Raw genomic sequence first — 26,652 nt, 5'->3', positions numbered from 1 at the left:
GCACCGAGAGAGTCTAGGCATCGAGCACCTAGCATTACTCATGAGAGAGAGAGAGAGAGAGAGAGAGAGAGAGAGAGAGAGAGAGAGAGAGTATTCTCACACTGTTGCTTCAATAGCAAAACCTTTGTAGCTTGGTGACAACCTTTTACAAAAACAAATTTTAAAGCAAGAGGATCCATGACTTTTGATCCTTTCCAAGACTTACATTGTAGTACTCTTTGGGTTGCTCACTACGATGTCACTCACTAATTGTAATGAATGTTTTATTACACTATTGTCCATCTTTATATCACTCAAGATGCATTGCTTTTAAAGCCTCCGGCTAAAATGGTAACCTCGAGATTCATCATCTTCATAGAGTGAATTTTGATTTTGTGGCTTGTGAACCTTCAAAGGAAGGGTCTTCGTTCAATTGCAAAAGGCCCCTTATAGAATGAGACCCACTTTCTGTATGAGGCCCTAAAATCTGATTAATTCATGGAATGGTCACCATTGACGCGTTGTCATAGCGGCAGTGTATGCTAAGCGAGAAGTGGGCAAACAAGCTCCTAATTTCCACCACAGCACCATCACTGATCGCAAGCGAGAAGGGGGACAAACAAGCAGGGCTTGCTACCGATCGATGGTAGAGCGTCAAATGGCCTTGTAATCACTGAGAAAAAAGATCGTCGCAGCAGGGAGCCTCTGGTCTCGAAGAAATGGGTACACATTTTTGAATCACCTAATATTTGTACATCATTGAACATTTTGTTCCTAATCGCTCCACATAGAATAAGCTGCTGCACTGATGCGATTGTAGAAAATTGAGCTCATGTCCAGATTCGACTCTGTATGTGTAGAAACACTGCGATCAGTTACAGATTTGCTTACCGCTCAACTATTTGATACAAGAATTAGAAGCCTTTCATCATTTGCTTATTGTCATTACTCCCATTCTGTGGAAATCGTAAACAAGTCTTTTCAGCCAGGATCAGATTTAAAATAGAATTGGTACATATTCCTTCAAAATGTAACAAGTCTGTTCAGCCAGAGTCAGATTTCAAAGTAGTATTGTCATTGAGTCACACATCTTCCATCCTGTTGTGAAGTGTGAAAATGTGGAATTTTAAGTTGAAGAAGTGCACACTGTGGCTGCTATGTTCAATCATGAACACAGGAGTGATCTTGAATGCACTTTGTGATCAGGTATGAGTAAACCTCTTGCGCATTCGCCAGAGTTTTTTAGCAAGTAAAGGAAGAGCTCTCACGACTGAGAAAAAGCTCTTGTGATTAATTCTTTGAACCATCTATAGGATCGATAGGGGCTGGCTGGAGCTGATAATAGTGGTCCAGGTGTGCTGGTAGTGCTATGACTTTGAAGAAGCCTGTAAGTGTACATTGCTGCATGTCATGCACAGTTGCACTACTGTTGTCTTTGCTAGGGGCTAGATATATGAATCTTGGTGTTTGTGAATCTCCAAAAGTGGAGTCCTAGGCATGTTTGGTCAAAGAATGCCTTGACTTGACGTGGGGACGAAATCCTTGTGGAAAAGGTAGTGGTAGTGGTTGTGTCTTCTAGCATTCATAGGCTATTAGGTCTGGCACAGTAGCACAATAATAGGAGAGGGCGAGGGGGTGTCTGCTGCAGCAAAATGCAGGGCTGCTACAGCAAATGCAATGTTGATGAGAGGGGGGAAGGGCTGGAGAAGATGTTGTAATACAGCCTCGTGATGAAGTATGGTAATGAACCTTCAGCTTGATGCCATGGTGGATGCCTGAGCTTTGATACCATGTCAGAATGGCATGGGAAGAATGAATGAAGACATGAACTTAGAAGTTGAAGGGAAACACAAATTACAATGAACAAGATACAAGTTGGCAGCCCCGAGTGAGTGCTAGATGCATGAGTGTGGGTGATGTTGAGAGAGATGGACATACCCACAATGGGGTGTTTGGGCCAAAAAGTACTAAAGAGAGAGCACTAGGGCCTATATATAGAAAACCCTAGGTGTGACCTAAAATGTCCAAGCGGACTAAAAGTGTCCAGCCATATCACGATTGGCCACAATGGACAAAAATGACAAAACCAAAGACAAATTGACAATAACTATCAGAACCCCAAGATGTCCCCCATTGATTTAGTGATAGGAGTCAGAATCAAGAGATGATGCGGCACTCCCTCAAGGTGATATTAAGAGAAAGGGATAGACCCTAATTTGAGTAGTGACATTAGGAATTATGCATTAATTAATTAATTAAATAATGCAACTTAAGGGGCTAATAAATGCCTAGGATTGCTTGGATGACAAATTGCCCTAGCCCATTTAATTGTTGGTTGGCACAATTATCTTTGCTAGCAAGAATTAACAGTTAAATTGGGCTGAAAATTGCTGGAAAATGGATAAGGAAGTCTGCCACTTGGCAAAACTTGCCATGCAAAAGGTGGAAAGGCCGTTTGGAGCTGGAGGAGTGGGTGAGAAACTGATTTGCAATTGTGACCAGCAAAGGAGAGAGTTTGGCTGCTGGCAATTGCTGAATTGGGGTAAATTCTTGCTGAAGTACACCTTTTTGCTGCTGATAACTCCGTTTGCAGCCTTTGATAGAAGTGAATCTAGCCATTGGTGACATCAAATTGAGGCCCCTATTGGACTTGGTTGCTGGTTATCAGGCAATCTCAGTAGAGCAGCATTGAATTTCAGCCAATTTTGGCCATGAAACTATGAAGTTTCTCTATCTTCAGTTTCCTCTCTATTCTTTCAGCCAATTCACAACTTCCCTCAAGAAATCTCAGCCAAGTTCAGTCCCAAGAGGGTGCAATTGAAGAATTTTTGTTGTTAAACTCTAATTTACAGCAGAAAGTAGTGTTTACCAGCCACCTTGGGAAGAGTGCTGAGAAATTGGAGGCCTAGTACTTGAAATTCAGTTGCTGAAATTTGGGCATTCAGAGAATTTCAAGAGGCCAGGCAGTCAACATTGGATTTGGGCAAAATTTGTCATCCCAGGAGCAAATGAAGGCCAATCCCTTGTCAAACCAAGGGGGGCAAATTTTTGGAAGGCTTGTTGGTTTGTTATGACAACAAAGACATAGGAAAGCGAAGGAGATTGGAGCAATTTGTTAGCCCACGTTTTGTCAGTCTGTCATCTCTTGGTTGTGAGCTCTGTCAGAGTCAAATAGAGACATTGGAGCTCTGACCATTTCTGCCCATTTAGTTTGTGTGCATTTCTTTTTCAGTGAGTGTTGGGTGTGTTTACATACTCTGTGGCCAATTTTCAACCTTCATAGTGGCCTTGCAGTCTTTTATGTGTGATCATGTTAGGTTGGTGTGCACATGCATTAGTAATGACATTTTTGCTATTTTAGTAGGCTAGTCGGCCAATAGCTGGCCAATTTGGACAGTCCTTGGCTATATATAGCCAGCCCCTAGTTGGGGGAGATCATTCATCTTTTCTACATGTTGTGCACAATTTGACTTTAGCTTCTTCCTCCTCTTCAGCGTTTCCATCATCATTAGTTTGATTTGGTGTCCTCAGTGATGCTTTGGGCTGCATGTAGGGACTGGTTAGTCCGCCATTGTATCCAACATTCGTTTTAGATTCATTGCAAATTATCATTTCATTCTCTTCTCTTCTCGTCTTGCAGTCTCTCTCCTCTCTTTCTTCTCCATGTTCTGTCTTATGTTGTGCACTTTTGCATGGTATTTTTGTCTAAGTGAGGTTGTAGAGGCTTCGACAAGAGGAGATTGCATTGAGTTGCTGTTTGGAGCTGATTTGTCTTGAAGAACATGAACTTGTTGCTATTTTCGGGCCTTTTACCAAGTGTGTGGGACCTCTATAAACTTCTTTTGTAGGGTGTAACTAAATTACCCTCTGTTTGGGCATCCTGATATACCAAAATTCAAAATTTCTAGTGTGTTTGTAGGCCTATTATAGAGATGGAGTACTATTAGTTCAATGCATTTGATGACTCCAATAAGGAATTCATTCTTTCCTTTGAAGATAGGCATTATCACTGGTTAGAACATCTTGAAGAGTGATGTGAAGAACAAAGCCTTGTTGGGAAAGGGAACATCATTTTGACAAGTCTTGAAGATTGGAGTGGCTTTCTCCTTCTCCCGCTTCTTTACATGTCTCACATAGGGCGTGTCCTTCTAGCCCTTGTATTGCCATGATGGCACCCCCTATACATGTATGGGTTCTTCCTTCCTCACCTGAAGAAGATTGATATGACAGGTCGAAGTATTCCCTTTGGTCATGCAAAGTGGAGTGCATCCTTGATACTTTTGATGTATGGGATCTTGTTGCTACTCCCATTCCTTGCCTTGTGGAGGATCCCATGATTGGTTCTACCATGGATCAAGTATCTCTATGGAATCGGCTCAATATGTGAGCTATGTTCTTTCTTTTTATGAGTTTACGGGATGTTGTTCTTGTTCATGCATGCAAGTTGCGGACGGCAGCAGAGGTGTGGACGAAGCTTTCTTCCCTCTATCATGAGAAGACCTTTGCTCACCGTATTGTTGATGAGAAGAAACTCAAAATGCTTTTTGCTGATGACTCTCCTTTCATGGAGGATCACATCAACAAGATGGAGGATATGTGGGATGAACTTGCATCCCTAGGATAGATGATATCTTCAGAAGATATGGAAATAGTCCTTCTTACTCAATTGCCATGTGCTAAGTACGATATCTTCTACACTAGTCTACTTACCTTCAAGGTACATGAGACTCTTCTTAGACTCTTGACACTCCACCATAGGTTTTTCTTTCTCCCTTGGTTCAGGAGCTATCTCATGGAGCAATAAGAAGCAACCTACAATGGCTTTATCTTCTATGGAAGTTGAGTATCGAGCACTTTGTTCTACCACTTAAGAGGCAATTTGACTTCGTCGATTGTTGGCAAAGATTGGCTTTTCATAGATAGAACCCACATAGCTGTGCATGGGTAATGAGAGTGTCATAGCTCTAGCAAAGAACCATATGTTTCATGTTTGTATGAAGCACGTAGAGGTTCTTGCCATTTTATACGAGAGTGGATTGTGGATTCCGAGTTAGCGGTGGCCTACTGTCCGAGGAGGACAATGCAATGGATCTCTTCATGAAACCATTGTCTTAGGCTTCTATGCTTCATCACATGAGGTTTGTGGGTCTTTAGACACTCCTAGGATCTTAGAGGGGGTGTTAGCCTACATTTTGTTAGTCTGTTGTCCCCTGGTTGTGAGCTTTGTCAAACTTTAATGGAGACATTTGAGCTATGACTGTTTCTGCCCATTTAATTTGTGTGCATATCTTTTTCAGTGAGTGTCGGCTGTGTTTTACATTATCTGTGGCCAGTTTCCAGCCTTTGCAATGGCCAGGCAGACTGTATGGCTGCGATCAGGTCAGGTTGGCTTGCATAGGCATCAATGACAACATTTTTGGCATTTTAGCAAGTTGATCAGCCAGTTTTTGACTGGCCGACTGCACCATTTTTGGCCCCAGATAGCAGTTGGCCAGTTTGGGCACTTCTTGCCTATATATACCCTGCCCCCGGTCGGGCAGATCATTCATCTTTTTTGTAGATTGTGCACACTTTGACTTCAGCCTCCTTCTCCTCCTCCTCCTCTAGCCAGTTTGGGCACTTCTTGCCTATATATACCTTGCCCCTGGTCGGGCAGATCATTCATCTTTTTTGTAGATTGTGCACACTTTGACTTCAGCCGCTGCTGCCGCCGCCGTCGCCGCCGCCTCCTCCTCCTCCTCCTCCTCCTGCTGTGTTGCCATCATCATCAGCCTAATTTGGTGCCTTCACTGACGCTTTGGGTTGCATGCAGGGACTGATCAGTCTACCATTATATTCATCATTCATTTTAGATTTAGTGTAGATTATCACTTTATTCTCTTTTCTTCTTGCTCTCTCTCTCGTCTCTTTCCTCTTCTTATTTGTGTTTCTTTATTCTTTTGTCTTTATATATTTTGACTAAACATATTTTTTTGTTCAATTTTCTAGAGCTTGGCGCTGCCTAGGTGTGGGTCAATTCTCTCTTCATTGCCCTTGCTAAAAAAATGGCGATGGAAATAGATGCACAATGAAGATGAGGCAATTAGAGAAGAAGAATGAATGCTAAAGAATGGCAAAACTTAGGAAAGGAACTCAACAAAATGACTGAGATGGAATCATATACAAGTGGGAGTGAACCTTGATCATGCGGGCACAGGAAATGGACGACCTACCATAGGTGGCATGAATGAAAATACCCTAAACTAAATTCTAGTGGCTAGGTACTCGTGCTTGATATGGAAGTTGGACACACAAAATCAAGACCTCCTCTCAGCAACATATCAAGGAAAAAGAACATGAAAAGAGCCAAGGATGCACACAAAGTGCATCCAGTGTAATAAGGCTGCAAAACATGGTTTCCCCTTTACCAAAGAATGAGTGCTATCTTGGAGGTCCTATCAAAATATTAGTGGAAGTGGAAACAAAAAAAAGACAAGAACACCGAAGAGCAAGATGAAAGTGATGAAGAAGACTGATACATGAACAACCCTTGCACGTGGAACAAGGCATAGTTGTAGTGAGGGTACTAGGAGTGGGTTTGGAGATAGAAGAAATTGTGACAAATAAGTAGTGCAATTGATAGGTCTTTATTGGACTGTCTATTGCCTTATAGGATATGGATTTGTTCAGAATCTTATTGCCTACTATGACGCCATAAGGAAAAAGCATTATTGTTTCTTGATTCATCTATAAGGGCAACAAATAACCTACAGAATTTGTCTTGTTGTAAGGGTCTGTTCTTATACGAAGCATTGTTTGTGCATGTTTGTAAGCTGTACATGTATGTTTTTTCTCCAATGGACATACTATTTGAACAAATGTTGCTTTGTAGCCAAGGAGCCTTATCATCTGCACACTTTGGTAAAACAATCATTCATCATCTTCCTCTTCACCAGTTGCTACCCCTTGCTCTAATTGTTGCCATCTTGTAAGACTTGGTCCCACTGCACTACTCGACTCAAGATGAGAGAGAACTCAAGAAAGGTGGAAGAGATCCTCAAATCTTAGTTACAGATTTGTACAAGTGTTAGCTCTCTGAGAGCCCAAGCATGAATGACACTTTGAAACCATGAAGTCACCTAACTGTCGTATCCAAGATAGCTTTTCACTTTATCTTGATTTGCTAGGAAGAGTCTTCACCTCGATCAAGTGAGGGACCAACGAATATTCAAATTTGGGGCATATTTCATTTCCTTAGGAGTTGATGACGGCCAATTGCCCGAGCAAATTAAGGGACAAATCAATTTGAAGACTTGTTGGTCATTCTTGACAGCAAGGGCTTTTGGATTGCGGAGGGGATTGAAGGAATCCCATTGTATTTAAATTCAATTGCAGTTAAAGATAAAGATATAGTGAAGGGGGTGCTAGTTTTGGGGCGAATAGGGTATCTCCAAAATTGATTGGTAAATGTTCGTGTTTCAACATTTCATTAATTATTACTTGTAATTAAGTTATAATCAGTTACTACCACCCGTCCATGGAAGGAAGGCCGGTTTCCCAAGGATTGTAAGGAACTAGCAGCATTGTGAAAGAAGAAGGAGAGTAAAAAGAAGCAAGATACAGACTCCTTTGACAAGTTGTCATTCTCATCCTCATCCGACTTCGATTTAGACCATTTGGAAAAGGTGAAGACTAGGGCGTTGAAGGGCTGATCTTTTGCAATGAATCATTCCTCATGACTCTCCAGTGCGAGAGAGGGAGTGTGAGAGGGTGGTAGTGGCGGGGTAGTTGAGCCTCATCTATATTTTTGATATAGGTGCAAAGGGCCTAGCTAGGGGCTCCCCTTCGGCATCGATGATGTTTGGTAGGTTTTTAAATCCTAGAGCTGAGATTGACATCTAGGTTCATGATGAGTTGTTTCATGATAGAGAGTAAGCTTTGCTCCTAGTCCGAGCTCACATGAGGGGATACCTTGGCAATCTAAGCAGAAGGCAGGGAATCCATGGCCATGTATGCTACTATCAAAGGCATTTTTGATAGGCATAGAGAATTGCTATGACTACTTTCTGTTTTCAAGAGCTGGTATGATTGACATCGGCATTAGATTCTCTCTGAGGCACCTTGGTGTGGCTTGACCCATTGCTTGGGTATCCATGGTCCATTCTAATGGCCAATAACATATTGTTGCACTTTCATCACTACATCCTATTCTTACAACAACTACATTGATCAATGTATCAAACAACCATACTTTTGTGTGGGATTCTTGAAAGTGGGCTTGGTGGCATTGTTGCTCCATTTGTTCAACGGTGACACATCCTTGTGCAACATCATGAATGTGTCTTGTGATGCTCGCCTCATGGAAAAATGTTTCCTTGTGCTAGTAAAAGTGATGCCTAAGTGGATACTGCCACCTCCACCCGAATATATATAAGTGATCGTTCCATAACTTGCCTAGATGTGTGAAATACCATGAACTTGGCTTCCAAGGTTCATTGAGTCTCTTTTGTGTGCAAAATAATATGATGTATCAATATGGCACTAAACCTATTATCCTACTTGAGAGTTACGATATTAGTATCATAGCATACAAAGTGATCAATAGTCCATGAAGAGAGAGAGAGAGAGAGAGAGAGAGAGAGAGAGAGAGAGAGAGAGAGAGAGAGCTTTTACGAAAAAAAAAAGAAAAAAAAAAAGAAAGAGAGAGAGAGCTATATTAACATCTTTCGAGGCCAAATTTGCCTATGAGCCAAGTTACAAAATCATGTACAATGTTGATCGTCACTAGACATCCAAGTGTGATGTGCTAATAGATGGCTAGTGCTATTCTGTGAAAAGGGGGGGGGAGAGAGAAAATGCCATTGCTCTATCCAAAGAGACACCTATGGAAGATGAGGTGTAATGATGATGTACTCCTGTAGCCTGTCGCAAGTAGTAGTGGTATGTGCCATACTTAGTTGTGTAGCTGTGAAAAAGTCAGTGACTATTCTTTGTCTATGTGAGCCGAGCTACGGGGACCTCCTATTCCATAGAAAAGTTGCTTTGTGTCTCTGGTGCTCCAAGAGGAAGAAACCCAAGCATCTATGATCCTCAAACTGTATGATTTGTCTTAGGGGTCCAAAATCCTCTTGAAACAGAGTGGTATCTGCCTCGTATATGAGAGAGAGAGAGAGAGAGAGAGAGAGAGAGAGAGAGAGAGAGAGAAGAAATTACAGACCAAATGGGTGTAGCTTAGCCGGTTAAGTTGAACAAGGTGGTGACTGTGACCAGAAGGTCTTTTGTTCAACTCCTACATTCCGCACAATCATTTAGTATAGATGTTACAAAAAGGGAGAATTGAACCCCGATTAGTGGGTTAATGAAGACAAGTGGTTTATTGCTAGGGTAGCCACTTAATTTAAAAAAAATCTGAGAGACTATGACTTACAACCATTTGTGTGATGATATAATTGTTTGGGAAAAACAGTAAATGTAAATGAACAATAAAAGAAAGGTACGAGCTATAGAGCTAAAAATTAAAAGAAAGCTCCAACTGATACAATCACAAGTGATAAAGCCTAATGTACAAGGTTCGAGACTAGTAATATCATAGAGGTACATAGGGCATGCAAGCAATAATCTCTTATATCCTCATATGTATGTGTTGAGATCTAGGATGTTTGGATTAACCAAGCTGAGTACTCGTAGTTGATGTGGCCAAACCTAGCATGCCAAAGCTTAGTCTGAGTTTGTAAAGAAAGAAGTAGAGAATAAAAGATAGAAGGAGACCGCATCTTGTAGACTCCATTCTCCTCATGTCTTGCACAAGGAACCTGTTGAGATATCCCATCAAGAACTTGGAAGGAGCCCTCACCAAACTCGACTGTCAAATCAAGAGCACAAATCTTGTTCATTGAAAGTAGATGATGCCCTAAACCAGACACATAGAGTACCTCTGATGTGTGGGCACCCCCTTGCCCATTCAGAATAAGCTGTATATCACCTTTGCCTTTGGTCAGGACTGAAGAACTGTCACCTATGAAAATTTTTCCATGCATCGGATGTGTATGGGTAATACCATCTGAAAGAGTCATTCGGTGGGAAGCACCTCTATCCACAATCCACTCAAGAGATTGTGGGGCCAACATGGCTGCATTAGCGACTGTCGGAGGAACATCCTTTATCACCTCCAACTGGAAGAAGGTGGCCAATGAAGGAGCAATTACCGCTCCCAAGTCCCTTGTAGTCTTCTCCTTCTCGGTGTCCTTCTTGTCCTTGTCTGGGCAATCTTTCTTCCAATCACCTGTCTTGCCACATATGTGGCAAGTAGACTCCTTGGCTTTGTTCTGTTTGGACTTCTCATCCTTCTTGTTGTTGTTGTTGTTCTTTCCCTTCTATTGGGAAGATTGACCTGTCAAAGCCTTTAACTTGGGAGTGTTTTGACCTTTGAGTTGTTCCTCTTGGTCCAAGACCATTGGAACCAACTCCTCCCACTTATGGGTCTTGGTCTTCCTTGAAGCAATCAAGGTGGAATAAAATGCACTAAATCAGGGCGATAACTGTGAGAGAAGATTTAAAGCCATATCCTTCAAGGTAATCACCTTCCTTGCATTTTTGACCTACATTTGCAATTGCCGAAGCTTATTAACATACTTTTGCATAGAAGAAGACTTGTTAGGACTCAAAGTCTTTATCTAAACCTCTAGAGACACCCATTTCATCACGGCATTTGATTGTACATTTGGTCTAACTCCAGCCATATCTCTTGAGCCACGGTCAAGTGTCTGATGAGAGCAATGATGGTTGAAGTGCATGAGAGAAAGAGGAAAATAATGGATGTGGGCATTCAATTTGTCCCAATGTGCATGTACCTTCATCAATTGGGCTTTCTCATTTGTAGAAAGTTTGGAGGCATCACGGGCTGCAGGACGGTCTAAAGTCTCAGTCATGGGCTCCATTAAACCATAGGACTCTAGTATGGCAAGCATCATTATGTGCCAAATGTAGTAATTCTCTCCATCGAGCTTTTGATCTGAAGAAAGAGGTGGCAACACGGGGACCTTGCGGTCCATAATAGCTTGAAACTCCACATTAAGTTCGGTTGACATTGTAAATGGAATGACTTGCAAAAAACAAAGGCAGCTCTCTCTCACTTCACGCATGATGTTGGTGCTAGCTAGGGCTTCCTCCTCGTCCTCAAAGAGTTTCACTTGCTAGAGGTAATGAAAACTCAAAATTTGCTCCAAAAGGCTGAAAATACAGCCTTTTCTCCTTCACCAATAGCAAAATCTACAAAAATAGCAACTTCACTCCTTCTCAGCACTTCATCTGTTCGCCTCAGCCTTCGAATGCTGAAAACACAAACTTTTGTCGCAAAGAATTCTCCCGATCAGGTCTGGCCATGATCAATTAGCCCTTCTACACTTCTTTGATACCATGTCAAAGTGTAGCGAATGTGGAAGTGTGTGGATAAGATTGAAAGACAATGAACACGAGATAAGAGGGAGAGAGAAAAGAGATAGAAGAACACAGAAATCTGCAGTCAATGAATGCTGAAATGAAGAAGGTAGATATACAAATGGGCTGTTGAAGTATCTCCTTGAGCCAATCTCTCTCTCCACCACCTAGAATAACAAGTGATGAAGGCAGGCAGCCTAGTGGCTATAAATAGCAAGAAATAGGCCAATAAAATAATTAGGGCGGCCAGCAAACTGGCCGACCTAACAACAAAAGCTGCTGACTGTTGCATATAAAATAATCAGTGATCTGCCACTTGGCACTTTCGCCTGCCTGACCTGTCCGTGACTCTTGTCCAACCTGCCCGGTAAATGGTGACTGCATGTGGTGACTGCTGAAAATGCCCAAAACTTATAGGAAATGCGTAATTGTGCCTGAGAGAACTGACTATACCAACCGTAGCCTTAAGAATGCCAGTCCAGGGGATGATTAATCGCTAACTGGGTTGGTGTCCCATACCACCAATCCACACCATCCTAGGGGATGGATGTGTTGGCCAATGGGCCTAGAATAAACCAATGCTACTAGCATCCATCTAGATGTCCAAGGATGTAACAGATAGGGTGGCATAGGATTGAACAATAGTGGGGCTATGGTGGTGTGGGATAGACCAATGGCAGTGCAAGATAGGTGGCAATGTAGGATAGACTAGTGGTGTAGGATAGAGCAAGGTTGTGGTGGCGTAGGACAATGATAGAGGTGGTGAGAGGAGCAAGTGGCCTTGGGGGGGGAGAGAGAGAGAGCGAGAGAGAGAGAGAGAGAGAGAGAGAGAGAGAGAGAGAGAGAATTTGGGTGAGTGGAACCTTTTGGTGTTTCAAGAATAGCATCCCACTAAAAATGCAGCCTTGTGCTGTTGATTGGCTGGCTGCACTTGACCTATTAGATGCAACCTCTTTCTACCTAGTTGTCCCTTTGGGAAAATGATGTAATGCTCGACTCTTAAGTGAACAACTGCCAACCTCCTTCAGATGTGTGAAATGCCAAGATTGTCATGGGGATGTGAATTTCCTATGCTTAGCTTTGGCATTATTAAGTTGTGCACATGTGAGGTGCACATGTGAAGTTCAAGTTAGTTAAGGCACGGTGACAAGTTCGAAATCTAAGTTTGCAATTGGGGACAATGGCAAAAGTTGTGTTAAGCTATTTGGACAAGAACTTGTGGGTGGTTGGTGTCAATTTTGGCCTAGAGCATTAAATGGGCCCTTGAAATGACTTGTAGTATCATGTGGCCTAGGCAAAAAATAAACATTTAATGTTTGACGAAGGCCAAATGAAAGTTTAAACAACTAAGTCCATAGGGCTTAGCACATTAAATGTGGATGGGCAGGGACAAGAGGAAAATTAATTTTCAGCCAATCATTTAATGGTGGAAAATTAAGTTTAAATGAAAGTTTAAACAACTAAGTCCAAAGGGCTTAGCACATTAAATGTGGATGGGCAGGGACAAGAGGAAAATTAATTTTCAGCCAATTATTAATTGTTGAAAATTAAGTTTAGAGACTGAGTTTTAATTTGGAAGTTGTGCTACTTGTCAGAAAAGGAAAGAATCTGCCATGCAAGCTGAGTTGGGACTGTTTGGGCTGTCTGAGGCTGGGAGAGGGCACTTTTGCTGCAGGTGGCAGCATTCAGGAGGGTTTCCAGCAATCAGAGATTAGTCTGCCAGTAGCTGACAGCAGCAGAGGGGTCCAGGTTGTAGGCGATTGCTGTTGGAGAGTCTGGGCAGTAGGTGACAATAGGATCTGGGCCTGGAACTGCATCTGACAGCAGTTTGGGGGATTTCTTAGGAAGTTGTGCTACTTGTCAGAAAAAGAGAGAATCTGCCATGCAAGCTGACTTGGGACTGTTTGGGCGACAGCAGCAGAGGGGTCCAGGTTGTAGGTGACTGCTGTTGGAGAGTCTGGGCAGTAGGTGACAATAGGATCTGGGTCTGGAACATCAACTGACAGCAGTTTGGGGAACTTCTTAGGCTGAAATTTGATCATTCTCTCTCTTTGGAGTAGATCTTGCCTCTCCTTTGACAAGTTCTCAATCTTCCTTAGTCGTTCTCAACCATTTTCAGCCATTCCCTGTAGTTTGAAGATGAAGAGCAGTGTCTGTGCTGTCAGAATTCCAATTTGCAGCAGAAATTAGGGCTTTCTTAGCCAATTTGAAGACCATGCCCATTAATTGAAGACCTGGTGATCAATGTAGCAGTTGTGATTGAAGAATTCATAGCTGATCTGAAGGATTAGTCCATGTACAATTGTTTTGGCTTGCATGCAAGTGTTCAAGGATGATTTGTGCCCAAACTGTAGTCAAATCAAGGGGCAAGTTGATTCTTGATGCTACTGGTCATTTGTGATAACTCATAGTGTTGGAATTTGTAGAGGGATCAGCCAATACTTCTTTGTACTACAAGTTCAAGCAATACAAGCTAAAGAAATACTGCAAGAGGTGCCAATTGTTGGGGCCAATCAGGTGTTGGCTGCCCAAGATTAATTGGGTGAAGTATTATTTTCAGATTTGTGAATTTATCGTGCTGTAAGTTAAGTTAAACCAGGTCATTCACCACCCTGTTCAAGGAAGGCTGGTTTCAGAAGGGAGAGTGAGCTGTGCTGTTTGATACTATGCAAAACCTGAAAGACGAAAAAACCCCACACTTCTCTGCGCACTACCATCATAATATATTATATCATATGATTTCATTTCATTCTCTCTCTCTCTGTCTCTGATTGATGAAGGCGAGAATATGAAACAAAGGCCGGTTGCTCTCAGTTTAGAAGCATGCCAAAGCTGGTTTGTAGTTAGACTCAAGATAACATTGACTGCTCCTCAAAGCTTGGAAGATCCTAAAAGATTGCTTGTCAAAAGAAAACAGTTTTATGTTTTCTTGAGCTTTTGGTAACAGGGTCCATTTTTGCACGCTGTATGTTATATTGTTTCACTGGTGAGCTCATTGAATAGTACTGTTCACAGATTCTTTCAGCAAAGTCGATATGCGGAATTATTGAAAATTTTGACTTTCCAGAGACACTTCAATGTTATTTGACTGTGTGAACTTAATTTGCACTATTTCAGAAGGGTCAAATGCTTAGTGAATGACAATATCTAATTGTACTATTTTGCAGCTTATCAAGGCAAAGACACTTCAATAGTCATATTAGAGCTGGAGTCTAGTGAGAGGTTTATTGTCACCACCCTTTCAACAAGAAATGATACTCAAGTGATTACAATTGACCCCACCACAGGTGTCCTCAATTACGTTGGCAGGGATAAAATCGACACATTTTTGTCAGAAGATGATGCAATTCAACATATAACAGCTCATTCACGTTGGCTAATCAAGAGCACAGTTTATGCAAGGGCTATATTGGGATATGCAGTCCTTGGAAACATTAGTCTGCTTCTTGTTGCAACAAAGTTGAGGGCATCAATACGACAATTTCCAGGAGGTGGTTCGGTATTTTTGGTTGAGGAGACCCAGTGGATAAAAATCCAGTTGAGGGATCCACAACCTCTGTCCAAATTGGAATTAAAAAATGCTTCAGATTTGCAGGATATGGATCTTGACAGCATGTATTTTTTTAGTGAGACGAGAGACATTACAAGACCATTTCCTAGTGGTCATTTGGTTACAGATCCAGACAAAGAGTTTGTTTGGAATGAATGGTTATCTAAGCCATTCAAGGAACTTGGGTTGGATCACCACTGCATTGTCCTGCTTCAGGTTCTTACAAACTTAAATTTTTCATGTCTATCTAACTCATGTTGTTGGTCATCTGTTTTGGTAGTTCTGAAATATTTCAAGTCTTTTGTAGTAATTCGTTTAAACTTGCTCAGTTGAATAATTGCATTATCTGATGTCTGCCGATAACCGTTTCTAAATTTAAAGATTTCATTTGAATGATGCTTGATTTCTACCATGATGAAAACAGACTATATATGGTACCAAATAGTCTCTTAGTGCCACATGTACTTCAATTTCTGCATTTTCTAGCTCCCCTACTTTCACATGTTGCTGCCAGCAGTCCTGCAGCAAAGGCAACCCTGTCTTGGTCCAAGACTGTTGCATTTTCAGCAACAAGCTCATGTACTGCTTACCTCTTAGCTGTGCCAGTCAGCAGCCCAGGTCCTCCAGCCTTGCATGCAGTCCTAGTCTTCCTGCAATCTATCATCTTGATCACCATATTGCCATGGCATCCTCAAAGTTTACATTATGCATAATTTTGATGCTCCACCTTCTCAAATCCTACTGCTCTTTCCCTTTTCTAGTTCTCATGTAGGTTCCTCTACATTTCTTCAGGTAGATTCAGCCTAACTCACTTGTTTAGGTGTGGCTTCTTAGTTCTCCTTATGTTTGGCCTCATTCACTTGTTTTAATGTAGCTTCTTTGGTCTCCTCATGTACATCTTAGGTCTCCTTATGTTTATTCTTAGGTGGGACTTTGTGTTACATCCTTGGACATCCGGATGGAGGCTAGTAAACATTGGTCATAGTGGTCATAAAAGTCATCTAGTACGAATGCCCTAGGGGCACTTTAGGGTTAGGGTTAGGCCTTATTGTGCACACTATTGTTTGATCACTACTCTTGGACTCTTGGTGCATGGGCTGATGTACGGATGTTGTGAGCTGGTAATATGGGATGCCCGCTCTTGGAAGGTGGTCTTGGTTGTAGAGCCCATATTCTCTCTCAAATGGGCCCTTTGACTTATACCAGCATGGAGTTGGAAATTGTCAGCTTCCTCTTCTAGGGTCGAGTATTGGGCACGTATTGATGCCATTTGAGAGGGTTTTTCTCTTCACATGCGTCCAGCTAAGATGCTTTTTCTTTTGGCAAAATAAAGTGTGTTTAATTATATTGCTCAAAAGAAAATATAAAGAAGTACAAATGCTCAATAATCAAGCTAGAGGTAATTCCCAAACAAATGAGATATGTACATGGCCTCTTAGGGTGGTCAAGGGGGAATGGGAGATGGAAGCCAAGTTGGGGGGATACAACACCATTGAGGTTTCCCATCTTGCAATGTGAAAAACATACTATAGCAACCCCAGGTTTGAAGGAACAACTTAGCTCTTGGCGATGCTCCAAGCCCCGCTAAATTTACTCCAATGATGAAGTAGAACACACTTGTCTCCTCACTTGAATCTTGCTTAGGTAGGATTAAGAGCTCTAATACCATGTTGGAAGTGTGGTGGCTTGAGAGAGCTTGGGAGAAAGAAGAAAGAAATAAGATATACTAACATTTTCCAAAGGCCAAACCAACATACGAGGCAAATCGATATAAAGCAAGTGCATGTCTTTGGTATCATGCAAAAATTGAAAGGAAACTAATTCTAGTCAAATGGTTTGTGTGCCTAGTCTCTATTTAACATGCTTTAGAGATGCAATCACAATGAGCAACAAGTATTGAATCATCTCCTACTAACCCCATCTAGTAAATATGATAGAGTTGTATACATTCTACGTGGGGTAGTGGGCGAAGTGGGCTCTCATATATACTTTGTCTTCTTGTATGTGTTGTAATCTCTTCCTTGTTTTTATATAATGTCATGTATGGATTTGAGAAATTTGTATTTGATGTGGGCACTGTGTGTAAAGAAATGCCCTAACATAGAAACATAAACAGAAACCGTACGACAAAGCACAGACTGATAAAAGAACACAATTAGGGTTAGGGTAACTCAGAGACAATGAACATAGTGAATGAATGAAGTGATATGACTATTGAATATACAATGCTCATGCAGCAAACACACTATGCAGTGAATGAATACTGTACCTCGAAATCTTGTATCTCAAGGATCAGGGCAAGGGTAATGAGCTGGAGAGTGTTTCGTACTATGAACGGATCCCGAATTGCAGCAAGGCAGCCTCCAAATGTCGAACACTAGCAAACGCAGCAGTGAGAGTTGGATCTGATGCAGACAGCAGTTAGGAGAGAGAAAGACTAAAAACGCAGGCAGCAGGACTGTGATGATGTGGGAGGCTGTACGGCAGCAGGTCTGCACAGGAACAACAGTCGCCTGGCTGGAATCAGCTCCAAACTATGTGAAGAGGGCTGGAAATCAGGCGCTGACTGATGGAGACAGCAATGGACAACTTCGGCTGAGATGTCTTCCGCGAACGGGGTGTGGACAGCAAGCTGAAACACCTGAAATTTGCAAAAACGAGATTGTAAAAGAGTGGAGGGCTGGCTGCCTATTTATAGAAAATTATGGTTCTAGATCCTCTTCCACTTAACTCTTTCATTCCGCTTTCCATTTTAGGGTTTTGGCTACAATAAGCATGTTTTGGGTTGTTTAAGTGGCTAAGTGCATTTCTTAGCACAACACCCCCTCTCAGGCCCAAAATATGGCTAGAAAAGTAGACCAACCTAAATATTAATTTACCCCAAGGCGTCCTATCCCAAAGCAACTAGGGTATTGGACAAAGGGTGCACGTCAGCTGCCCAGTGGCCTACTAAGACTACAGAGGCGAGGGTAATCTTACCAAGGGGGCCCAAGTGATTACCCCAGAGAGGCCAGGGCATTGGACCAAGGGTGTACGGTGGCTGTCCAAGGGCCAATCAAGGCCTACAAAGGCTGATGGAAACAACAATGGACTTGTTTGTTTTGTTTTTTTTTTTTGTGATTGGTTGAAAAGTGTTTTGAAAATACATAAGTAATATAGGGGCAATGGCCGATTAAGTGACAAATAGGAAAAGATAAAGAGAGTTTCAAATCCAAGTCATGCACAAAACTAGCAAGCCAATCCCTCACACAGATTAGGATAAGAGCCTAAGGATGATAAAAGTGTGTGTGTGTGCCAATCATGTGGTGAATATGGGGAGATGCAAAAAAGATGATAGTGGGCTTAGCAAGGCAAAGAAAGCAAGCAAGGGTAAGGAAACTGCCTTTAGAAGAACTGCCATGTGTTATGCCACGAATATGGTGGATCCTAGAGTCGACCACTCCAAAAGACCGAAGAGGGATAAATGCACATAGATGCATGTTTACATGAACAGAATGCCAATGCATGAGGTAATGCAAAGGGAGATGCAAGATGTTATGCTCATGCAATATGCTATGCAACGGTGCCACTTGGACAGTGCCCTTGCAGGAGAATTGTTCACTTGTCCAAATGCCCTTTTACAATCAGGTCATCCTGACAATGCATATGAAGTTACAAATGTCCATAATACAATACAAAAGAATAAATGAATGTAATGTCTAAAAATTATAAGCATCATCACTATCACGATCAAGAGTAGAAGCCGCCCCCTGTCAAACCGGAGCTAGACGATAGCTATATCTACCATGTGGATAACTGTGATACTTCAGATGATACATGGAAGAGACTTGACACTTTTTTTGGTGCAAGCAAGCGTCTAATCCATACACATTCAACTGTGGTAGTGAAAGCTGCCTTGTATTCAGCTTCACATGACGATGTGGAAACAGTGGACTGTTTCTTGCTAAGCCAAGATATGCAAGACGAGCCAAGAAAGAAACAATTGCCACTAGTGGAGTGACGTGAATCATAATCACTAGCCCAATCAGAATCACTGTAAGCATGTAACTGCAGTGGTCCCCTCTTGGCATAAAGCAATCCAAGAGATCTAGTACCCTGCAAGTAACGGAAGACACGCTTAACAGCTTGCCAATGTGACATGCGTGGCTGATGCATATATCTGCTCAGGGCTGAAACTGCAAACTGTATGTCTGGCCTAGTGTTGCATAAGTAAATAAGACATCCAATTGCTAGAGCATATGTGTGTATATCAAACAAATCACTATCATCATGTAATGACAGTTTAAGTCCAGGTTCCATTGGTGTACAAATTGGCTTGTAATCCTGTAAGCCAAACTTCTCAAGAAGTTTACCAATGTATCTTGACTGTGATAACCCAATACCTCTAGCATCATGTATGAACTGAATGCCCAAGTAATAATGCAAAGACCCCAAGTCAGACATGTCAAAAGTTTGCTGCAAATTTTGTTTAAATGTTGAAATCTGATCAGTATGTGTCCCTGTAAGCAAGAGATCATCAACATAAAGGCAAATGATCAGCATGGATGCCCCCTCTTTACATACGTAAAGGGTAGACTCAGATGAGCTGTTTATGAACCCTTGGCTAAGCAAGAAAGCATCTATCTTTGCATACCAAGCTCTAGGAGCTTGTTTCAAACCATACAAAGCTTTTTTCAGCTTGCATACCAAGTGTTCCAAGCCCTCAACTACAAAACCAATGGGCTGCTGTACATATACTTCCTCATGAAGTTCCCCATGTAAAAATGCAGTTTTAATATCCAACTGATGCACAGTCCATCCATAATGAGCAGCCAAAGCAACCATAGACCTTATGGTCGTCACACGGGAGATAGGAGCAAATGTCTCCTCATAGTCAAAACCTTTTTTCTGTGCATAGCCTTTAGCTACAAGCCTTGCCTTGTATTTGTCAATGGATCCATCTGCATTCCGTTTCAGCTTGTAGACCCATTTTGTTCCAATGGCTTTCTTCCCAAAGGGCAAAGACACTAAATCCCATGTTTGATTCTTAGTGATAGAATCCAATTCAGCTTTCATTGCTGCCATCCAATGCACACTCTGTTGTGCATCCTCAAAACATTCAGGCTCCTCATCATTGAAGGTGCTTGCTGCCATAACAAACTCCATGGTATGTGCAATATCATGCATACAAGCTTGCCTTCTAGTACGACCAGCCATGGGTGCATCCAAATGACTATCTTTCATAGTCTGTAAATACCATCTAGGCATTTGTCTTGCCTCCTGACTATGCATAAGCTCTTGCTGAATTTCAGTTTCAGCACTTTGCTGAATATTCAAATCAGCCAATGGCTGATTTTCTGCATTTTCCAAAGGAGTAGCTAGCTGAAAATTAGCTGAAAATTGAGTTCACTTGCTGAAACTCCAGCTGAATCACCAAATGTAATGGGCAGCAGCCCTTCAAATACATCACGGGCAACCGGATATGTATCTAAACCAGCCAGGGACAATTCTGATTTTTCATCAAATAGTACATCCCTACTGACAAACACCTTTTTAGAAACAGGATCATAGAGTCTGTAGCCTTTGCTCTCACTGCTATATCCCATAAAAATGCATTTGATAGCCTTGTTATCCAACTTTTTCCTGAGTACCTTTGGAATATGTGCATATGCAAGGCACCCAAAGGTACGAAAGTGTCCAACAAAAGGTTTCTGGCTGTTCCAAGCCTCAAAAGGTGTAATTTTCTTCAATGCTTTGTTGGGGCATCTGTTTAAAACATGGCAAGCACACATGACGGCTTCCATCCAGAAACTGTGAGGCAAGCTCTTTGCCTTCAGAATACATCTAGCCATCTCCATGAGTGACCGATTCTTTCTCTCTGCAAACCCATTCTGATGTGGAGTATAAGCAGTAGTGTACTGATGGACAATGCCCTTATGCTTCAAAAAAGAATTCAGTATAGAGGACATGTATTCTCCCCCTCGGTCCGAACGGAGAGTCTTAATTTTACAACCAGACTAGTTTTCAACAAGTGCAATAAAAGCCAAGAATGCATCATACACTTCTGACTTTTTGACCATAAAGTAGACCTAGCAAAATCGTGTAAAGTCATCAATAAAAGTCACAAAATAGTAACATCCTCCCAATGACTTTGTCTGCATAGGTCTACATACATCTGAATGCACTAACTGCAACCTGGCTATTGCTCTAAAAGCAACATCACGGGGAAACGAGAAATGATGCATTTTCCCCAAAATACATCCTTCGCACGAGTGTTCAGGAGGTCTCTCTAGTAGAGGTAATCCATCTAGCATCTGTACGCTGTAAGAGCATCAAGCTGCCAAAGTTCACATGCCCCATCCTGGCATGCCATAACTCTGCCTGTAGCATAGCAAGAGTAAGAGTGGATGCCAAGTACGCTGATTGATCAACTGAAAGAGCATCCAACTCATATAATCCATGACATAAAGTGCTTGTCAAGACCAAAGTCATGTGTTCTTTGTCTCTCATCATGCATCGGTCATCATCAAATGTGACCTGCAATCCACAACGTGCCAAAGAAGAGATAGAAAGCAAATTCTTCTTTATGCTTGGCACAAATAAAGCATCCTGTAGGCGGAGAATAGAGCTATCAATGGCTGTGAGCACAATCTCCCCAATACCTCTAACAGGGTATGATGCATTGTTGGCACACTGTACAGACTTGCCAATTGGAGCTGCATGAACAGATGCAAATAAATCTCCGTGAGATGTAATATGCCTAGAAGCACCACTGTCAAAAAACCAAGTGCCTATATCCTCAGTAGAGCTGAATGCTCGATCTGCCCAAGAAGTGTCATAACTGCATGTGTAAAAACAATAGTCCCTGTCTGCAACAAAGGACTCGGACTCAGTAGCAGTGGAAGGAGCATCAGAAACAGACATTTCTGATTCCTTTTTCTTCTCTTTGGCAATGCGCTTTCTGCACTCAGTAATGTAGTGGCCTGGCTTCTTGCAGTAATGGCATTTATCCTTTTTGGCTTGCGTGCCTCCTTGTTTTTTGTTTGCCTGGGATGTGCCAGAAGTTCCAGAACTCTGCGGAGCATTCTTCACTTGGCTGCCTTTGCCCTTCTGTCTAGCCATAAAAGCCTGCTCAGAGGCTATAGCATCCACACCACTATTCCTCCGTGTTTGCTCCTCCTCTAGAAGCAAATTGACTAACTGAAGAAAAGTGATTGGCTGCGCGGCAATCCTCGTTATGAGGTTTAAGGCCGTATGAAAAGCCAAGTAAGAAGGAGGTAATGAGTTCAAAGTGGTGGATATCATCTGTGCATCCGAATAGTACTCATCAACATTCATGAGTTGCTCTCGTAAGTCCTGAATTTTGTTGAAGTGATCCTGAATAGAATCACCTTCATCCATTTTCAATGTCTCTAGCTCTTTCTTTAAGAAAGAGATGTGAGTCTCATTCTTGCCTACAAACATCTGCTCCAAAGTTAGCCAAGCTTCTCGTGAAGAAGCTGCTAAACGAATGTGGGGGATGATTGACCGCTGAAGTGCCAATGCAATCAGCGACAAAGCCTGTGCATCCCGTGTATCCCATGCTTTTTGAGTTGTTCTTCTTTGGGGAAGTGGCTGAAGTGGAGCAGGCTGAGGTGCCCGTGGTGCACGTCCTCCTAGAGGAGGAGTAGGTTGAGCCACAACTCCAGGTCAAGCTTCTTCTCCACTAACATAATCCCAAAGATTTTTGGCCACAAGTACATTCTTCGTCATGAAGGACCAAAGTGAATAGTTATTTCCATCCAATCTGTCCTCCTTGGATACAATAGGTAAAAACATCTCCTCCCTGATTTGCCATGATTTTTCAATTACTGAAAATGCAAAAGAGCAATGTCGAAGCAGAACTTCACTGGAAATCTGAAAATTTCCAGAAATTGTAGGAAATAACTTTCTGCAATTAGTGTACAGAGGTGCACTCTGTCAAAACTGTCTGTTATGCACGCAGTCCAACGTACAATCAGTGTTCAGCAACATTGTACCAGCAAAATCCCCAAAATTTCTTGCCTCAAATGTGTTCAAAATAGTCTTTTTGTGACTATAGCTGCAGTTCATATGCCAATGTCCTCAAAAAACATAAAAGCCCCAAAATGTCTGATAAATTTGGCCAAAAATTTGCGTTCAATGTGTCCCAAACACGTTATTGAATGCTGTGCCTGCTGCTGCGTGGAAATCCCCTCTTCCAGAAATTTACTGGAATGAAAGGATTAAGAAATTAAAAAAAAAAACCTGCGTGTCGTTGACGTGGCGCAGCAGCACACGGCGGACAGGAGGCGTCAGACACGGCGCTGAAAAGAGGTGTGCTGTCGTTGACGTGGCGCAGCAGCATACGGCGGACAGGAGGTGAGCTGGCGTGGCGAGCTGGCGTGGCGTGACAAACAGCACAGAAGCACAGTCGATGGGCGGCTGTCTGGCGGCAGTTCAGACGACTGATTGGTTGACGTGCTGTCTGGCGGCACGCCCTGACGACTGACGGGCTGTTTGGCGGGACAGTTTGGACTGACCATAGACGCAGGTAACTGAAGACTGGCAGGGCACGCGTGACGAGCAGGGTACTGAGGATGCAGGCAGAAGAGCAGGGTAGTCTTGAAGGTTGAGGCTGGACCTAAGTAGAGAGTCTCGAATGCTGAACGGAGTTGAGCTAAACAGAGCTAACCTGGCTCCGATACCAAATGTGAGAGTAGAGGTAGGATCGAAGCTCAGCATAGAAAACAGTAGACAGTAGAGAGTGAAGCACGACACCCAATGCAATAGACTGAAAGAGTGTAAACTGAAAGTACAAGGTACAACCCTTAAACCTTAGGGTTGTAGGGGGGTGTTCACACCCGAATACGGTAAGTGCCCGTAAGTGTGTGTCATAAGCACATACGAAATAATACCATAAGTCTAGGGGAAAAAACCTCTCCTACTGAGAGTAAAAAGTGCCCCAGTGTCCTACTGATCACTGACACGCCGATGTGAGCATAGGCATAAGTGAGGCGTGAGTGAAATACCCAACAATAGAGTGCGGCATTTCCATGATTGTCTGGTTCCTACCCTCTATGACTCCATTCTGAGAAGGGGAGTTGGTAGAGGTGAGCTGGCGAGAAATGCCATGTTGCTGTAGAAACTCGGAGAACTCGTGGGAGATAAACTCACCACCACTATCACTCCTCATGTAACCAACACGACGAGTTTGGTTATGAACCAGCAACACCCAATTAGAAAAGTATGTGAAAGCATCGGACTTATGCTTGAGGAAGTACACCCACATGTATCTAGAATGATCATCCACTATCAAAAAGAAGTATAGTGCGCCACTCAAGGCAGCAGTGGATGTCGGCCCACAAAGATCAACATGAATCAATCTAAGAGGTGCCTCAACTCTATGTGAGGTCTGTTGAGAAAATGGGGTACAGTGTGTAGGGCAAGGTTAGGCACGGAGATTGAGGTAGACAGACCTTACGCGCAATGAGAGAGATAGAGAGAGTGCGAGTGAGCAGAGTAGAGAGTGAACACGTTTTTCGGTACAATAACCAGAGTACCACTTTAAGTTTTAGATAGATATATGTATAAAAGTACAATATACTAAGGGTGTGCTCACACCCGTGCATATATAAAAGGCACGATGGCCCTTTATTCCCAACAACCTTCCACCTAAAGGCAATGTGCCTTAAGATGAGAAAAAAATCAGCTAAGTCTAAGTATGTACAAAGCTGAAATAAATATATCTATCCAACTCTCATTATCTGTCGGCAATGAGCAAACTGCTCTGCTGGAAGACCCTTTGTGAGAAGGTTTGCATGATTATCATCTGTATGCACTTTGGCAAGCTCAATGCTCTTGCTGTCAAGTACATCTCTAACGAAGTGATACTTCACCTGTATGTGCTTCGTCTTTGCATAAAAGACGGGATTTCGTGCTAGTATGATAGCACTCTGACTATCACAATAGAGAATATGTAACTCTGTAATGCCAAGCTCTCCCTCCAGACGTGAAATCCATAAAGCCTCCTTGCATGTCTCAGTGGCAGCCACATACTCTGCCTCTGTAGTGGACAATGCAACACACTTTTGTAGCCTGGAGATCCAAGAGACTGCTCCTCTTGTGAAGGTAAACACATACCCAGAAGTGGACTTTCTGCAATCCGCTTGACTAGCATAGTCTGCATCTGTAAAGCCAACGACTGATGCCTTTTTCTTCCCAAAGCAGATGCACAACTCCTTTGTGCCTTTGAGGTATCTCATAATATCTTTCATTGCATCCCAATGCTTTTTACAAGGGTTTGCCATGTATTTGCTAACCACTCCCACTGCAAAGGCAATGCCAGAACGTGTAGCAACCATAGCATACATCGAATTGCCAACAGCTGAAGCATATGGTATCTTGGCCATTTCAGCCTCCTCATCATCAGATGTAGAGTTGTCCTCTGCACCGAGTTTCACATATGGAGACAATGGAACCCCAATTGTTTCCCCCCCTCCATATTGAAACGTTGCAAAACCTTGGAGATATACTTTTGCTGAGATAGATAGAGTAATCCTTTTGACCTATCTCTGAGTATTCGCATGCTAAGAATGTGATTTGCATCACCCAGATCCTTCATGTCAAAGCTGCCATGAAGACTTTGCTTCAATGAATCCAAGGCATGAGTATCCCTGCCAGCAACCAGCATGTCATCAACATACAAAACCAAGATAATCAGGCTGCCATTTGTTGCCTTCTTGGTATACAAGCAGTGATCCACTTGACTTTTATGAAAGCCTTGGGACTGCATGAATGTAACAAACTTATGATACCATTCTCTTGGTGCTTGTTTCAGCCCATTTAAACTCCTTTTGAGTTTACATACCATTATTTCTTTCCCTTGTTCAACAAACCCTTCAGGCTGTTGCATATATATGTCTTCATGCAGATCATCGTGTAAAAACACAGTCTTTACATCCATCTGTATGAGCTCCATATCCTCAACTGTAACCAAGCCCAAAATGGTTCTCAATGTAGTCATCTTGACTACAGGAGAGAAAATCTCATCAAAGTCAATTCCATGCTTCTGCTTGTACCATTTTGCAACCAATCTTGCTTTGTACTTTGGTGAGGCACGAGAAGTGACCTTCATTTTGTAAACCCATTTGCATGGAAGGGTTTTCTGCCCTTTAGGCAACTGCGCTAAGTCCCAAGTGCCATTTTTTTCAAGAGATTCCATCTCTAACAGCATGGCTTTATACCATTTCTTGCTGTCCTGTCTGTCCATTTCTTCCTTGAAGCAAGACAGTTCACCATAGTCTGTCAACATGACATAATCAGCCATATTAATTGCACCAGGAACAAATCTGTCAGGTTGTCTAGTAGCCCTAGACGATCTCCTAACCCAATGGTCATTGTTTGCTGGCTGTTCCTACAAATTTCCATTTTCAGCATGCTGTCCTGGCATTTCAGCTTGCAAATCAACATTAACAGCTTGCTGTCCTGGCTGTTCTTGCATATGTAATGGCTCATTTTCATGGGTAATAGCTGGCTGATCATTTCCAGCATTATTTCCTGCATTTATAGGTTCATTTACAGCAGGTATTTGCTGCTGTACAGCGGGCACATTTTGCTGTCCAAAAGGTATTTCTTCCCGGAATACAACCCTACGGACCCCCTCAGTCTTTTCGGATTGTTTGTGCATGCGATCTTCCCGGAAGATAACGTCATTGCTATGTACTATTTTC

At 42.4% G+C, this 26,652-nt stretch overlaps 1 protein-coding gene across 1 annotated transcript in view; it reads left to right on the top strand.

Annotated features, from left to right (window-relative positions):
- Positions 1–378: 378 nt before the first annotated feature.
- SAC9 (sacI homology domain-containing protein / WW domain-containing protein) overlaps positions 379–26,652 on the top strand; it is a 116,681-nt gene continuing 90,407 nt past the window's right edge. Inside the window, exons 1-2 of the mRNA XM_087697552.1 lie at positions 379–702; positions 14,562–15,160. Of these exons, the coding sequence (XP_087553678.1) occupies positions 699–702; positions 14,562–15,160 (603 nt within the window). The 5' untranslated portion in view covers positions 379–698. The remainder of the gene's footprint in view (positions 703–14,561; positions 15,161–26,652) is intronic.

This window comes from Lygodium microphyllum, chromosome 2 (genome assembly GCF_053477565.2).
Source record: "Lygodium microphyllum isolate KBCC chromosome 2, Lygodium_microphyllum_v1.1.10, whole genome shotgun sequence".
NCBI classification, from domain to species: domain Eukaryota; kingdom Viridiplantae; phylum Streptophyta; class Polypodiopsida; order Schizaeales; family Lygodiaceae; genus Lygodium; species Lygodium microphyllum.
The sequence above is the reverse complement of the archived record's forward strand: the minus strand, read 5'-3'. Positions and strand labels throughout refer to the sequence as shown.